The sequence below is a fragment of the Atractosteus spatula genome, chromosome 14, assembly GCF_055471065.1.
Source record: "Atractosteus spatula isolate fAtrSpa1 chromosome 14, fAtrSpa1.hap1, whole genome shotgun sequence".
Classification (NCBI taxonomy): Eukaryota; Metazoa; Chordata; class Actinopteri; order Semionotiformes; family Lepisosteidae; genus Atractosteus; species Atractosteus spatula.
This window is the reverse complement of record NC_142719.1, coordinates 24,232,176-24,250,334: the sequence shown is the minus strand read 5'-3', so window position 1 is coordinate 24,250,334 and position 18,159 is coordinate 24,232,176. Positions and strand designations below refer to the sequence as shown.

The 18,159-nt window shown below is 36.3% G+C and overlaps 1 protein-coding gene across 1 annotated transcript in view; it reads left to right on the top strand.

Moving 5' to 3' along the window:
- The window catches only part of col23a1b (collagen type XXIII alpha 1 chain b), a 74,955-nt gene that overhangs the window by 14,168 nt on the left and 42,628 nt on the right, over positions 1 to 18,159 (top strand). Inside the window, exons 5-13 of the mRNA XM_088932854.1 lie at positions 239 to 355; positions 11,926 to 11,952; positions 12,396 to 12,422; positions 13,138 to 13,191; positions 14,702 to 14,764; positions 15,261 to 15,305; positions 15,440 to 15,475; positions 16,079 to 16,123; positions 16,679 to 16,756. Of these exons, the coding sequence (XP_088788980.1) occupies positions 14,741 to 14,764; positions 15,261 to 15,305; positions 15,440 to 15,475; positions 16,079 to 16,123; positions 16,679 to 16,756 (228 nt within the window). The 5' untranslated portion in view covers positions 239 to 355; positions 11,926 to 11,952; positions 12,396 to 12,422; positions 13,138 to 13,191; positions 14,702 to 14,740. The remainder of the gene's footprint in view (positions 1 to 238; positions 356 to 11,925; positions 11,953 to 12,395; positions 12,423 to 13,137; positions 13,192 to 14,701; positions 14,765 to 15,260; positions 15,306 to 15,439; positions 15,476 to 16,078; positions 16,124 to 16,678; positions 16,757 to 18,159) is intronic.

Sequence of the window (18,159 nt, the reverse complement as noted above, 5' to 3'; positions counted from 1 at the left end):
ACAAAAAATGTCGGTGAACTGTGCATAGTTCCAGTGTTTGCCTGCTTGTGACTGCAATTGTGCACAAACAGTTCTGAAACATAATCGTTGCTAAGAAGACCCACTTCTGTGACTTAAACCACAATAATATTAATAATAGTAGTTGTATGTAATACATACATAATATGTAATAATGTTACTGGTGATAAACACTATTATTGTTGGTAATATGTGATGGCTCTCTCTCCCTAATTCTTAGGGTGATCAAGGACAGGCTGGCCCCCCCGGTCCTCCTGGCCTCCCTGGTTCTCCAGGTCCCAGAGGACCTCCTGGGAACACAGGGAAAGATGGGCCCCGTGGCCTTCCTGGAGACCCGGTAAGAGATACAGTATTCACGTCGGATGATCTCATTTAACAGTCCAGTTCAGTGACTTTATTGGTGACAATCCACTTTGCATATATTCAAACCATACTGTAATCTCTTGATGGTTTAGTAAAATGTTCTCACATAGACATGAATTGTTTACCATTTTATCTTTAAAATAACTCTAGAACCAAAGAGAAGTGTCACAACATCTTTTTGTCATCTGTATGGGAGAACCATGCTAACATATCTTTCTCACAGATAATGCAACAACACTTTTGTCACAAAGGTTTGTGTTCAACAGTTATAATTACCTAAAATCACTTAAATAATTTAATTTTAATAAACCAAAACTAGCTTTCAAAAATGTTGAAAAACTGATACTAACTTTTAAGTTAGAGATGCAAAAACACATCGGCCTTTAGCTAAACCAGTTGATCTGCACTCAAACATTACATAATGTTAAAATCCTAGACATTCTAATAGGCCCATTTTTTAAATATATTTTAAAATACTTATTTTGGCATGTAGAAAGCACAATCCAGTGCAAAAACTTATACTATAGCTCCTATACTACTCTCTGTTTGTATTTTATGTACCTGGTTATTTTTACAGAGACAGGTACAGTACTCCTAATTAAAACAGAAAAAATAATAAAGTAACTTCAGGATCCCTTAATACATACAATATCAGCAAATTCTCTGCTGACCAGGTATCTGGAAGATATGGCAATAGGACTGGGCACCACCGTTTAGATAATTATTTTCCAGGGTCATTCTGCAAAAAACAAGTGGATAGGTGAACTGAAGACATAGAAGCCAGAGAATACATTTGTGCTGTTTGCCTTCTGATGTGTTTTAGTTTGAATATTACCTACTGTGTACAGAATAAGCAAAACAATTAATTAAACTTGTGTAGTGTACAGTCTACATTGTGTTATGTAATCTACAGTAACTACATTAGACATAACTAAGGTTCTAGCTAATTGTTGCCTGACTTGTTTTAAAGAATTGTAAGATTAAACACAAAGACAAAAATCACTATAGCTCTCCATGTCCTCTGTCTTTTAAACAGATGTTTCCACAATTAGCTGGTGGCTATAAAAATATAAGAACCCTTTATTTATAAAACAGAATAGTTTGCCTGCTAAACCCCTTTGTTAGAGATAACTGCAGGGAAATTCAACAAACTCCCTTTTTTTGTCCAGAGATGCATGTAAGCAAGGAAATGTGTCCAACACTGGCTCTCTAAGCTGTAAAATAGTACTTGTTTGATGCAAGCTTCATATCTGAAAAGTATTAATAATCATTAAAGTTTGGTTAAATATTTTCGCTTCAGCTTTAAAAATATTTAATCCCATAGCAGCTGTCTTTTAAGAATACATGGTGTGTATATAGTATATACAGATCCAGCCATTCAGAACGCCCGAGGGATACTGCAGTAATTCGTAGTTCAACGGCTGCGCAAGATTGCGGTAGATTGCAGGAGTCCGCAGCGTTTTAGAAATTTTCAGTAATGTGACTACAGTTTTTTGTAGAACTGCCAGGTGGAGCTGTAAAAGCTTAACGGGGTGTGTGGTGCTTTTGGGCTGTCACCAAAAAACGCCCAGTTTCGAATCCCAGTCAATGCTGAGGGACAATCTTTTGTAATGATGTAAATTCTTTAGACTTTCGTTAATTTTAAACTGTTATTATACTGTAGCTGATTATACTGTATTATACTGAACGTGATGTGCCTTTTTCAGGTTAACATTCACATTATGAAAATCCAAAGGTAAATTTTGGTAGCAGAAAATAAAAACAGTACTGTAATGTAATAGTGTACACACAGTTGATGGTAGTGATAGCTTAATATGAAAACATACAGAACAGTATTCTACCCTTTTCATAAATATTTTATCAAAATCTTTAACATGGTTACTTATGATGGGTTATGACTATAACATGCTTACATTTAAAGTTTATATACTGTACTTCATAAAAAGGAACTTTATAATGTTTTATCATTTTCAAAGAATACGTACAGTAGTAAGAACTCCACTTGCTGTTATTGTTAAAATTGTTGTACTGATTTAATACCACTTGATAGTAATATTAATATAGAATCGTGTAACTAAGCAGCTAAAATATCACAAGTGGTTGTTTGAAAAAAATTTGACATCCATTTTTTTCAAAACTTTATTGTCCTTATAGTGGCATTGGGCAATGGACTGAAGTGTAGTGCACTGCACCCAGTTGATTCAAAGCCCGATCAGAGCATTACTTTCGGTTTGTTTCCTACATAGCCGAATACATAAAAATAGTCCACTATTATAGCTTATTATGAACACAATGTGTCTCCTTCAGGTTGTACTGTAGGGGTTTTGTGCATTTACTGGGACAATTATTAATTGTAGCAGTAAGTCACAAAGTTATTCTTTGATGGCTATTAGAAAACCGACCTTGCGGAATAACTCAGCAATGCACACACACAGATACTAATACATGAGAATACATTTATTAATATATCAAATGTGCATATGAACATTGCAGATCTTATAGTGAGGGTTAGCAGAATACAAAAGGTATATACAGATGCAGCCATTCAAAATGCATGGTCCAAACCCGCGGTACGGTAAACTACCCACAAGCCACCGCAGGGCACCGCGGTAAGTTATTGGCTGGCTAAAATGACCGACAGGGGCACTCGTGGTGCATTGGTTGGTAGTGAAAAGATTTAATCATTTAATCTCTTTACTGTGCACATTTTAATCCGCTTAGTTTTGAATATTTATATGGAATTTTACCACTAAAGGGAAATTTTAGTAGCTGAGCATAAAAAGAAGAGGAGCATAACACATCTGGTCATAAACGATATTAATTTAGGAACATAAACATTACTGTATGTACGTAAACTGTACTGTGTATGGCTGGTCTTGGTAGTTTAAAGAAAAAATACACACCAGTCTTCCATTTCTCCCTAAACATTTTAAGCATGAAAGTTTTATGAAACGGTACCCAAATATGCGATTGCTGTATAGAATGAATTTTAATTTTTAAAAATGATTTAACACGAAAATTAAGCTGTTTACATCTTCCGCCTGAGAACAGTCACCCGTTGCTACCCAACGCAGAAACACAGCCACTAACTAGCAAAGAGAGGACATTAGCTAGCCAATATGATAAAGAAATAAATGATTATTTTGTTTATTTCTTTTGCACATTTATTTGAACATTTCCATCGATTGTACAAGCACTTGGAAACTGTCCAATCCCTAGTTCATCAGGCATTTTCTTTTACGCTGCGGGCATTCTCCCGGTCTTGCGCCGGTCTGTGTCTTCTAGGATATAATGCCAGCGAACTCTTGTTTTTATGTCCACTATAACAGACAATCTCCTTTGCTTTTAACCGAGCGTTTAATAATTTCCTAAAATGAAAATGATTTACTTTATTTCCCTCACGGGATCAATAAAAGTATCTGTCATCTATCTACATAAACTATCGGACAGAATTCTGGGGTCTCCCCATACCAGAGATTATGGTAGGGCTTCAGAATGGTGATTGGCTGACACCATCTGACACCCCTCTGATTGGAGAAAAAAGACGTGCTGGTTTGCTATACATACTGTACCAGGAAGAGGATTTCTTTCTATTCGAAACGTGTATTTTAAAAGTTTAATTAAGTAAAAACCTTACAACATACACAGATTTCTAAACTGATCAGGATCGTTATCTTTGTTTTATGCATAATAATGTTCACCACTCTGTCCAGCAAATTAATAATAAACTTTATTTTATATAGCGTTTTAAACGAATAAGTAATTAGATTGCTCATAAACCTAATCACTTATTCTACATAAACACAGCGTAATTGCTCTCTGAAAATGCTTTTTCTTTTTATTTAGGCTCAGATTTCAACTATAGATCGTATTATTAATAACCATAATAACGACCAACCAACAAAAACAACCATATAAACATAATACCAACCAAAAACATAGATAACAACCACAATACAAAATCAAATATATCAAACCATTAAACTCTCTCAAATTCCTCCAATTATCATAATCCCGCCCCTTATGCAAAACCAAACCCTCCTCCCATCCCATTTATCCTCTTTATTATAAACAAAATCCACCTCAATTTTCAACATAAAGCATTACACAAATCAATACCTCAACACTCCATACTCAACAACGATAATTCACAAACAGCCAGAACATGTAACTCCACATTTCCAAATAGACCTCATTTCCATAGCCCCGCCCCTTATGCAAAACCAACATCCCCCCCTGTTCTCTCTCTCCGCTGGCGTTTGTAATCGTTTTTATTTTTAAATAAATTTTAGCAAAGTCATGTATTTTAAAAATCTTAAGATATCTATATTTATGTCTTTATTTAGTGGTTTCATTAGTGACAAAGGCTAAACTTTCTTGGAAAAATGTCTTTTATGTAAACCATGTTTGCTATTAATTCATTTAGGGCTAGAATATGTTAATTGTCTTCCAATGAAAGAAGGGTTCCTTTCGCCGTAGTCGAGTTGACATTAGAAGCTTGCCATGCCCGGACTGTTACACCAACGCATTAGCATGTTAAAGCGATTTCATTGAGGAGCCTAGCTTTCTTAACTAGTAAGTACTGTACTTACTGGGTTTTTGAAGGGGGGAGGTGTCTTTCGCTGGAAATCTCGCCCCCTTCTACTTTGAAAATACCTGTGAAACCGGTTTAATTCGTCACAGCCAGCACTCCCGCAGAGAGGGGGGTTGTATTTGCAGTGCATCGGTATACAGTAGATGGGAAAGCCAGAGCCGACCGCTACGCCGCCCACGTGTTATGCTCTTCGTTAATGTCTAAGCCGGAACACATAATTATATCTCATTTTGTATTTCTTAAAAAAAAATCGTTTGCCCAGCCTAACAGTATTGTTGTTATTGTTTTTAACCTGTAAAGCGCTTTGAGGAGCCACCTTTAAAGGCGCCATATACAATAAAGTTCATTATTATTACTATTGTTAATTTGCTGGACAGAGAGGTGAACATTATTACACAGAAGACAAAGATAGCGATTTACGTTGCATTGTGCATTGTGCTGCTGTAATACAGTTTTAAATAATTAAAAGTCTAAACAGTATCAGTTTTATTTATGGGTTTTAAATAAAGGCGATTTAAACGCGATTTAAATCAATATAAATGTTTATATTGTAACGCATAGGTGACTATTCATTGTTATTAAAATGACTTAAATTCGATCATGTTGTGATATTTAGAAATATACATTTGTTTGGTGCGAGTTAAGTTTTATTTAATCTCTGAGCCATACTGATTCTTATGGAAGCCAGTTTCCGCCAGGGAGTAAAAAAAAAACACACTACGGTATTCTCTCCGATGCAGTGCAGTTAAAAACATATCTCTGATGCTGTTCCTAAATCAATATCATTTATGACCATCAGACGCTTTATGCTCCTTTTCTTTTTTCCAGTGGATTGAACAGGGAGAGGCATTTCATGATGTACTTTTCACTGATGAAACAACAGTGGCTCTGGAACAGTTTTCAACCATGTCTTTTTATAAAAAGGGGAGATATGTTAACAAGCAAAACCCAAAACAAACATGTTTGCCATACGGCGTACGCGTTACTGAAGCTAAAAATTTAGCCTTTGTCACTAATGTAACCACTAAATAAAGACATATAGAAATCCCTACGTTACAGACTGTATATGGCTGGTATTGGTAGTTTAAAAAAAAATACACACCAGTATTCCACTTTCTCCCTAAACATTTCAAGCATCAGAGTCTTACATGTGGTTATTTCGGAAACGTTTGTATGTGCTCCTTCTGACCATCATACTGTTTACTGTTACTGACCATATTAAGTTTAAGTGCCTGTGGGCAATTTTCCTGTCCGTGGGGTGGGGTGGACCATCTTTCATTAGAAGGTTAGTCTGTTCTACTCTGAGAATGTAGAAGGGGTGGAAAGTGCCCGCGGTCATTTAATTAGTATTTAAAATTCGCACTGATTCCCTTGTGAAAATACGGACATAGGAATATTCGTGCGTGGTCAAAAAAATGGCATAAAAACGACAAAGTGAGGCTGTGAAAACATTCACAATGTACTTTATACACAAAGCAAGTGTTCTCACAACTCTAGGAGGTTTCGTGAAAATGCTACAGGCGTGCCAAAATTGTTTTTTTTCAATTCAAGGTGACTTTACCGTGGTTTTCATTTTCAGATTGTGAATCAAGAAAGGCATTTAATTAAACACGCGATTGCGATTTTAATCAATTACTGTATTGATTGAAACACACATTCTGTACAGATACAGTACAGTCACATTCTCCTGTCGTCCAGTGGTGTAAAACGAATTAGCAGGTGATTGAGATAACAATGCACCGCCCACTGAGTGAATTCTGTGTCGCATTAACTAACCTCTTCAGTTTATTCCGCCAGACAGTACATGAATATAATTATATCGTTATTAATTTGTTTAGATACGCAATTCCATATTATATTCCCTGTTAATCAAATTCTAAAAGTATGCATTTGTTAGATAACAAGCAAATTCACAGAAAAGGTTAAAAGACTATCACTTTTCACAAAGTATATAATCCTAATATGGTCAGAAGGAGCACGTAAAAACGTTTCCCAAATAACAACATGTAAGAATTTGATGCTTAAAATGTTTAGGGAGAAATGGAATACTGGTGTGTATTTTTTCTTTAAACTACCAAGACCAGCAATATACAGTACAGTTTACATACAGTGATATGTTTATGTTCCTAAATTAATATAGTTTATGAGCATGTGAAAGGCATGGTGAATCGGAGATTCTCAAGAATTACTTTGTATGATTGGAAACGAATGCGTGATGGGATCAACTAAATGCTGTGGTGTTACTTTTTGTCAATGAAAAAATAAACTCTTTTCGTTTACAAAGACGGTTACAAAGAATGTGGACCAGGGTAATACTTTGAGCTTACAGCTTGTCCAAGGTCATTCATTATTAATACTATTAGTAATATCTTCGGTAAAGACTTTGATGCATAAAATATTCCTGCATAATTAAAATATTTATGATAAAGGTGGTAGGTTGTGTACTTTTGTCCAACAGAACAATCTTGCTTTTATAAAATATACTACTTTTTAAAGTTTAATGATTAACATGCTCTAATACACTGTTTAAATTTAAAAGTCTAAAGAGTATACAACTTAAATTCTTAATTGAACAAAGATTGTCCCTCAGCAGTGATCAGGATTCGAAACCGACGTTTTCTGGTGACAGCTCAAATGCTGGACAGGAGAGGTTAACCTTTATTAGCTCCACCTGGCGGTTTTACAAGGTGATTCCGGATACTATTAACATAATCTAATTTGCATACGGTATGATGCGGTGTACTGCGACACGCCCACCGTGTTATACTGCAGCATACCCCGCTTGTTTTGAATGGCTGCATCTGTATTCAATATCGAAGAGTTACAAATACCAAGAGACACATACATTCAATATACTGTACCATTCATTTATACCGTTTCGTTAATGAGCTTTGATTACAACTTCTACATTAGATACTCAAAAGCAAGTACATCACTCATAGGAATTAAATTGATATCAATTGGGGTTGAGGTAACAATTGAATTATCATGCTGTAATGATGAATGTTGAATACTCATCCAATCTATGTGGATTCAGATCTCCCGCGGACACAAAGGAACAGCAACAGGCTGTTGCAGCATCCAATCGGCGTCCTCTGGTCCGGTGCCAGGCAGTCCTGGTGCGGCTGGAGGTGTCAGAGAAGGAGGGAGAGATTCCTGCTGCGGCGCGCTGGCAGTGACTCTCTAAAGACCAGCTAGTTAGTCCTGGCTGAACTAGCAAGGTTTGTGCACATGAAAAGTGACTGCGGGTCCAAGCAAGTCACACTCTTGAAGAAGACCCGATTAGTTCCCGATGTAGCGCTAGTCCTAAATACTGAGATTCAGCTGTCGACAGTTCTGACCATAGTTCACTCGTTGATCAGGCGAGCATTCACGGTGGGTTACCGGTGATTCACGTGGCTTGCTGCTGGGCTAACCTTGGGCGGATCTTTTGGTTATGTGCGGGCAACCTCCGGTCTTGACTCTTAGAACAAAGTAATGTCCTGGTACTCAGACACACTGGCTGTCACATGATTGTCCAAGATGAGTCTGAGAATGTCCTGGAGGGGCACCTTCTGGGCTTTGCGCTGCTTCTTTTATCTGGAGGAACTACAGTTGTTCATTGGTTGAAAGTTCCACGGGCATTCGAGACTCACGTGGGGTTATCCTGCCCTATCCTGTTCCTGACTGGCTGATCAAGGTTGAGGATGAGTAACAATGCTCTCTGACCTTAGGGTTGTAAACCTTGGGATGAGACTCTCCCTTGGAATCTCCCAGACAGTAAGGTGCCAGAGATGACTATTCATTAGGGTGGCTGGAGAATCTCAGCCTTGGGAGTTGTTCCTTATCAGGAAACTCTATCAGATAGAAAAACACCTTAAATGGTGGTGAAATGGCCTCCCTGTGTCCAGCATCACTAAGATGAGGGAGAGAGAGACTGGCAAGGGAGCAGCAAACTTATTATTAAGGCTATTATTAATAAGCCTTGCCGCTACAAGGTTTACAATTTGTTCTAATCCAAATTTCAGCAGCCAGTAATCAGCCAACAGTTCAACTTTAAATTTTTAACTTTAAACAATATATTGTACAGTACATTACTGCGCAGTCCAAAGATTAACTCTGGGAGGATGTATCTTGCAAAATGTACTCTAGCGTGAGTGTATGTCTGGATTAATTATTATACGTGATGGTTTCATGATTAAGGATTTCTTCACGGAATTCTTTAAGTTAAACAAAGGAGTGATGAAGGGTTATTTTTACAATGGCCAGTAACTGGAGAACAACTTATCAATATGCCGCATGTTTAGAAACAGTTTGTTATTATAGCTTGTTGCAAACACAATGTGCCTCTTTCACTGGTCTACATCCGCATTAAGAACATCTATTTTTTGTACAAATTTCAGAAATTAGTAATTTAACTTAAAATTTGGATTTAGAAGAATATTACACAAATACTATATATATTTATAAATATTATATATTATATATCACATTGCCGTGTGCGCTGCTGTTTCAGTATACAGTATGTGGACCTGACTTCCTGTGATTGGTGTTTGTGGAACAGTGGGAGGAGAGATCTGGCGGGGGCTGGGTGGAGTCGCTGAGACATACTGTAACATCCAAGTTTCAGACTTATAAATAGGTTAATAATATGGAATCGCATATCTAAATAAATTAATTACAATATTAATTTATATATTCACAGCTGAAATGTTGTGTTACTTTTTTTCTCTTTATTTATTCCATGCTTTTTTCTCTTTATTTATCAAATGTTTATTCCATGCTGAAAAGATTAAAAAAGTAACAAAACATTTCAGCTGTGAAGCCCTCACAGCCAAAACGTTGTGTTTCTGCTCTTCTCTTTTCAGCATGTAATAAACCTTTAATTTATTCCTTTAATACTATAACGTTTCGGGTTCTCGTGAGTTTGCTTTCGCGGCTCCCGCCTCTGGTCGGCCCTCCACCGCTGTGTCACTCAACAGGGAACCAGCTGGCTGAGCTAAAGGGAGATCTCCCCTCAACCTGGCGGCTGAGGTCCCTGCTATTCACAGGGAAAGGTGGTTACGTCACCGTGCTGGCAACCAGCTCGCACAACCTGTAATGTCGGCCGTATCCGTTACAATACCTATATCTTTACATGCGTACTTACAGTTTTAAGCAGTGTAAGCGATTCCATGTGTAACTGTTCATAACAGAACCATCATTGCTTTGATCTCTAAATCCCACCAAACTGGTCCTCATGCTTGTAATGATTCTGTTCATATTTGCTTAAAATTGCAAGGTTTCGTTATGACTAAACCCCAGTCGAGAGGCAGCAATGCGCTTCCATACATTAGAGTTAAATTATCAAGATAAAAACTGCAGTATCTGCATCTCATAGTTTCAAATGTTCATTATACAGCATAGAAAATTAGAACGAAAATTGTTGGTAAAATACTTTGGCATTGGGGAAGGGAAAATTCCTTTATTTAGATATTTTAATAATTACAAGAGTATGAATGTCTGTTCCTAGTGACTTGAACAATGTGGCTAGCTGGTTTTAAGCTGAGAATCACATCAAATGAAATGAGCTTTGTCAGTAAACTCTTTATATACTGTATGTGCATGCAATACAAAATGACAATAGATTATTTTGACAGGTGGTAAAAATGTCCTAATGGTTAACTAAAAAAATAAGTTATATTTTGAATATGGTGTTTCTTTTATTAGATTTGATCAAAATTCAGTCAAGGTGTGAAAATGAATGATCCATTTTTAATTTAATAATACATGTCATATTGAGTTAGAATTGTAAAAGTACAGATTGTGACCCCTAAATGCAAAAGTACCTTTGCTTTGCTGACAGTTATGCCACCTAACAATTATAAAGGATTCTAGGACCCTTCTACCCTAGCTATAGGTACTATTTATCTCTCAAAATCACAGTATGTACAGACCAACAACCAACACTAGTATTGTTTAAGTGCTCTTTTTATTTACCTAGTGATTACAACATTCAACACTGTCTACCCACACTCAGAGCACATAAGATAAAAACTAACTCCAAAAGACACAAATTCCAGAGCAGCACAAGTACTCCACTCGGCAGGGGCTTTCTGAAACTTTCTTAACAAGGGCTCTTGACTCATCACCTGGGGAGGTGGCAGTGTCCCTGTGATGTTTTGGGTTGGGCCAGAGCTAACTGCCCCAGACTTGTGCGGGAAATGGCTGTATAAGATGCATTGTCACCTGTGTGGTAAGTGTCCGGAATCTCTGCTAAAAGAACCTTCTGCTGGTTTTATTTCAATATACTGTAAGAGAGATCCAAAAGTATGTCAATCACAAAAGCAGTGTGAGTCACAACTAGTCAAGCACTTGTTCTTAATGGTGTACCGGACACTGCCGCATTCCTTTTGTGTTGATTTGGAGAACACTGGCACCTAGTGTTAACTTTGAATTGCTGCCTGAGTTGAAAGTAGAGCTTTACTAGAAACTGATCAGAATTTCAGGATGTTGTGAGGTTCAGCTTTTATGTCTAGTCTTTTTAATTTTGATTACATTAATTACACAATAATTCAACTTAAACTTTGCTCTTTAAGCAGGTAGCTGTTGCCTCTTTTAAATATCAAGAATATTTGGATTTGATATTTAAAAGATCGTAGGTTTCGAGGTCCTAGGTTTTGGATCTTTTGGGTTTATTCCACAGGGATAATGACTTGTCTTAAAGCACCTAATTATCAATCCATCCTCAGAAAAGCATTTACAACTGGTAAGTTTTACTTCACCCTAGAGCCTAATGGAAGCATAATGCAAAAGGCAGGACTATTTTCTTTATGGGGATCCAGTCAATGTTAGGACACACAAGCACACATTGTCTAAAGGACAATAGAATCCCAATACCAGGATGCAGATGTAACCAATGATTGCTATTATTGTTAACAATCCTGCATGTCTTTAGACATTGTAAGTGGAAATCTCTCTTGTCTGTTTAGGGTCTTCGTGGTGCAGATGGGATTGAGGTATGTGCTAATTTTATTTTCATCTTGGGTAAAGTATTTATTATTTGGTTAAAGTATTTACATAGAAAATTAAATGGTGCAGTGTTTTTTTAAAATAAACTTCATAAGATAAGATGACATAGCTTCTGTCTGTGAGGACTAACTGGTATGGTGCATTGTTTTGACATTGTGGCTTTTTGTATGCAGTAAATGTCTATAATGTGTATTGTGTATACAGTATATCTGATGTTTTTCTATGGATGACAGGTTTGTTTACTGTTAAAACTTTAACAATTCTGAACTTGGCGAAAGAGAAACACGAATTAGCTCCAAATTATGATGTGTTGCCTTAAATGTACATTAAAACAGTTATCATTCATTCTCCAGGCTTACTGTTCTTACATCTCTTTTGAAATTGCACAGTACACAATATGAATTTGCTCTGATGCTCTTTCTATCTATAGGGACCCCGTGGGCCTCCAGGAATAAGGGTAAGAGTTTAGTTATCAAGGATCTGAGTTCCGAAAAAAAAAACTCAATTGATTTTTTTTCCATCTGTCAGCAGGTCATCCATGAATTTAAAAGTTTCACTTCTCAGTCTACAGCAACATAAGTTACTTTCAGCAAATGTTAATTCTGTGACATTTCAACACTGAGTTTTACTGAGTTTTTTTTTCTGTAGCACAGAGAAACCAATGTTAATGTACTGTACATTTGAAACATAAATTGTTCTGTACATAAATTTAAATGTGTAATCTGGTTTGGAAATATAGTCTGAAGAATAGATGCTGTTGCAAATAATTATCCATCGTGAAGATGTTTTGGACTTTTCTTCTTGACCAAAGTGTATGGGACTTTGAAAAGCACCGACTTTTACAGACTTATATTATCGACGCTTCCTCTTTTCTGGTCACATAATTACCATCCCAGATTCAGTAAACTTTGTGCTTGGAGCACATTGTGTTCCTTTTTTTCTGCTATGATGTTAAACTCATTAATCTTCTAATTTGGGTTTTAAATAACTTACTCATATGTACAAACCTATTACTTTTTCAATTTTGAAAAAATGTATACTGTTTTTATGCTCTTTGAAAAAAATGTTAGACAGGATTTAGAAAATTTTATTCATTATCTTCTTGAGTCTGCTATTTAAAATTTAGCTCTTGAATTTAAATTACTGTACTGTCAATGCATTGATTTTGCCAGGGTGAAGATGGTGCAGAAGGTCCTCCAGGGCAACAGGGATTTCCTGGGCCTAAGGTCAGTAGCAGGCACATTAAAGCATTTGGTTTGCTTCAATCCCACTCACTCTCACGAAAGACAAAAGTAAAACAATGTCATATATGTCATATATCAAGCAGAATTTGTATTCCTCTTTGAACAACCAATGTCTTCATTAAAAAAAGTTTATTGGAAAACTTTTAACTTTAAAGTAACTTTAAAGAGCTATGCAGTAATAACCGTTGCAGTTAACTACAGTTATGGTATTTATTTCTGTGTTCTTGATACAGTAGGCATGTCATACACTTAAAGCCTTTGCTTCATTCTGCTCTCATTATATTATACACGTTTCCCTGTTGCCTGATACACTGTACTGTAAAATAATTTCCCCTTGTATAATTAGAGTCCTTTCAGAATACCTGGTTAGCATGTCGAATATATAAATCTTCACAGAAAGTACAACAGGAAATTACTAGGGAATATTTGCTAGAGGTTCCCAAATGTGTTTTTGCCTTCTTACTTAAATAACTTTGCTGTTCTAAATCTCAGCCACTCTGATACTGTAGATGAAACCCACTTGTTTTTTTCCCCACCTCAGCATCCTTCTTTGAGGTCAGTAAATTAGTCTGATGAATGAGGAAGAGCTTCAGTTTTTCTCCAACAGGCTCCAACCAGCACAGTGACCCTTTACACTGCAAACTCAGACAGTCCTTTCATGTTTTATGTGAAACCCTGGTCGGATTCCAAAACATGCTATCAGGGCAGAGGAAAGAGGCTTTCTGATATCCCCTAGCGATGCCATGCCTTATAAATCACCCAGCCAGATTCTGTTTGATCAGACATTTTTGAGGGAAATTAGCAGGAGACATTTTTCCCTCTCCCCCTGTGTGGTTCATGTTTATCAAGGAGAATAACTTTTGTTTGGATACCTTGTGATTAGTCACCTAAAGAGGCCATCAGCACACTTTCAGTGTAACTCATTGATTGCCCACCCTTTCATAGCACATTTTAGTTATGTGCTAAAGCTTTTATGAATCCTTTAGTTAAGAAATAGAAACTATTTTTTTGTTTCAGGTCAAGGTCTTCTTGTACATACAGTACTGCAATTAAACTGCAATTAATTTGAAATGGAAGTTGTGACATTGTAATTAGACATCAAAATAACTTAATCTATGGATATTTATTTGTTCTACATTACAAATTCTCAACAATTTCATTTTTGCAGTCTTCAAAAGCCATTATAGAGAGCATTGTGCACACTGTGCACTACAGTGATGTGCTGTAGACACTGCTCTTCTATTGGCTCATTTGCACTGTATACTTTACAAACCATTTATATTATGAAATTAACCATAACATAGCTAGAAGCCTGGTTGAACAGTTGGAGCACTGTATATCATTCAGCATCAAGTGCGTTTTTCTCAATAATTTTTTCTGGATGTTTTTAGAACCATATTTCTGCATAAATCCATGACCCACAGTAGTCTGTAGATGTTGCACAAAATTGCTTCTCTCACTTGTTTGGGTTAATGCTCCAATGCTCTTACAGGGAGAACAAGGTGCAGCTGGTTCTCAGGGAGAACCAGGAATGGACGGAATGCCAGGCACAAAAGTAAGAGTCTGATAAGATGATGAGAAAAAAAAAGCTTCATTTAACAAGAAGGAAAATTGTTCACCTAAACCCTTTTTTGTTTTTTAATATTTATAAATAGGTTCATTCATCTCAAATATCTAATATTTTAATCCTTTGAAAAATACTGTAGGTTGTTATATTACTGAAACATTTAACTGATGAGTTATTACATTCAGATAACAACCTTTGACAGCAAAGTACTGTAATTACAGTGGTCACACTATACAGTATATGCTACATTTTTCTTAAGAATCCCAGGCTACACTCTGAGAATCGACTTATTAGGCTTAGGCTTTCTTCACATTCCTGTACACACCATGTGTTAGTCACTTACAATCTTTACCATAGTTAATTCCATGACAATTATTCAACAACACCACACTAATTCACAATCACATTAAAGCCAATGAAAGAATTATAGTTAACTGAATGCACCTGTAAAGATGGTGAATGTTTTTTCTCTGTTTTCTGGCAGGGGGAAAAGGGAGAAGTGGGTGATCCTGGGCCTCAGGGTGAAATGGTGAGTTTGGATTTTTTTACCTCTTTATTGGAGTGTAAAGGTATCTCTTGAATATGCTGGGCTGCAATGGGTAAGCACAGTTGTTCTGGATGGTTTATTTGTTAAACCACTGTGTTAATTTATTGTCATTGAAGGGGCAGCCTGGAATTCCTGGCGAGAATGGAATGAAGGTAAATATTCATTGATTCATTCTAAGCAGACACTCTAAGACTGAATTTTAATTCAATTTTAATTTAATTTTTACACTTGCAAGAATATATTTCACAAATCAGTAGAGGTCATTTGTTTTTTTTTCTTTGCCTTATATTTTTTGTGGTTATATACATAGAACAGGGCCACGACTAGCTCTGTTGGTAGAGCATGAGACTCAACTCAGGGTAGTGGGTTTGTGTCCCACGTTGGGCACCAGGTCCTCCATGTTGGAGGTCGGGCACATGGCTAACAACCCCGTCCCGTAAAAACTAAATGTTACAGAAACAGCAACAGGATATTGCTGCTCCTACATGCTGGAAGACATAACGGGCAAACATCCATATACATAGAACATATGTGAACAGAATCTTAGGCTAATGCAATGATGCAAAATACATGTTGGCCTCATGTTCTTCCACTGTTCTTTCTCTTTTACCTCTTATATACTTGAATGAGCTTGAATGAGCTAATAATTTGTTTGAATATGCCAGATTGATTCCTTTCCCAGCAGAAGAAGTTGGTAAGTCCCATGAAATCTGATAGCCTGTAAATACTGATGTAGATTTCTTTTCTACCTGCAGGGAGAACCTGGTCGGAAGGGAGAGGAGGGAATGACTGGGCCCAGAGTATGTGTATTTAAAATCACATTGAGTTATTTGTGTTGTTTTTATTTTACTGCACAACTCCCTTTTAATGGTAATTAGCATTCATTCAGTCTTCACTAGGTTGTAATTGAATGATGTATCATTACTCATTACACACAATTAAACATATTTTCAAAAATTGTCCTAATTATTAAACTTTGCATACATCTCACAGTTTTGTTTGGGCATCTCATTCAACTACTGGTGAAAATAAACACACAACCAGGAATGTTCAAAAATGGAAAACTGCAGGCCTGAAATGCAAGTTAAACAGATTTCAGGATTAGTGATCAGTATTGCCTATCCATAATGGGTTGATCAAGCAATAAGATGCTGAAATCTTAATGTTAAAGTAGAACACAATATTTCATCATTATCACACAAGTTAGGTTTTGTAACTAGGAAACAGAATAGGTCAAAGGTACGTGTGAAAACATGTCACCTAAGTAAAAATAATGAGCCTTGATATCGTGTCTTATTTTTAAGGACATCACTCAATTTTTTTTGTATTACTCTTACTTATTGACTTGTTCCTAGGGTTTACCTGGCCCGAAAGGTCAACCAGGTGCCACAGAAATTATTGACTACAACGGAAAACTTCATGAAGCCCTTCAGGTATAAATATTTAAAAAGCAGTTAAGTGTAAGACATTAATGTACCAAAGTCATTCCGTGCAGCAAAGGTTTCTTAGCATCTTTCTTTTCAGAACTCCATAGGAGAATTCTTCTTCAGATCTTTTCTAAAAGAGTGCTTCTTTCTTTATTACCACACACAATACTTGAAATCACTTTAAAATGCTATATTAAACAATATATAGAAACTGAGAAGCCATTTATTTTTACCAGTGGTAATTGTCTTATGTACCTAAACACTTGTAAATGATTTTACTCTTTTTCAGAAGTGGTATTGCTCTGAATGATCAGATAAAATTAACTTTATAACCAGCATTTCAGATTTAAACTTTTAAACAATTTTTAAATTAACAGGGTGATAAAATAAACCCAGTGTCATCAGATGTTAGCAAAACATCCCCATGAGAAAATATTTATGAGGGCTTAGGCTGGTCTCAGAACCAATTTTAAATTATTTTCATTTTTTTCTTGTAGAAATCTTCTTAAGAGATTTATGAATATAAACTTCTCATAAACATCTCTAGAGGTTTCTTGGCTTTTTCTCCTTATGAAATTATTGTTTTGTGTATTTCTAATGCCTTTGTGAAATCTTCTGTAGTCATTTGAAAGTTTTCTTATAAAAAAATCTGGAAATGGTCAACTAGAATCTGCAGTACCTGCAAAGTGGAGTATTACTGTGTGTTATCTCTGATGGTTATATGGTTGTACAAAGGCCTTTATTGTTGGAACCTCTCAAAGCATGTTATAAATACAACAAGTAAAAAATGAAACAACGGTACATATAAATGTATGTAGGATTTACATGTACAGTGGTGTGAAAAAGTGTTTGCCCCCTTCCTGATTTCTTATTTTTTTGCATGTTTGTCACACTGAAATGTTTCAGATCATCAAACAAATTGAAATATTAGACAAAGAAAACACAAGTAAACACAAAATGCAGTTTTTAAATGAAGGTTTTTATTATTAAGGGAAAAAAAATCCAAACCTACATGGCCCCGTGTGAAAAAGTGATTGCCCCCTAAACCTAATAACTGGTTGGGCCACCCTTAGCAGCAACAACTGCAATCAAGCGTTTGCAATAACTGGCAATGAGTCTTTTACAGTGCTGTGGAGGAATTTTGGCCCACTCATCTTTGCAGAATTGTTGTAATTCACCACATTGGAGGGTTTTCGAGCCTTAACCGTTTTTTTAAGGTCATGCCGTAACATCTCACATCGGATTCAGGTCAGGACTTTGACTAGGCCACTCCAAAGTCTTCATTTTGTTTTTCTTAAGCCATTCAGAGGTGGACTTGCTGGTGTGTTTTGGATCATTGTCCTGCTGCAGAACCCAAGTGCACTTCAGCTTGAGGTCACGAACAGATGGCCGGACATTCTCCTTCAGGA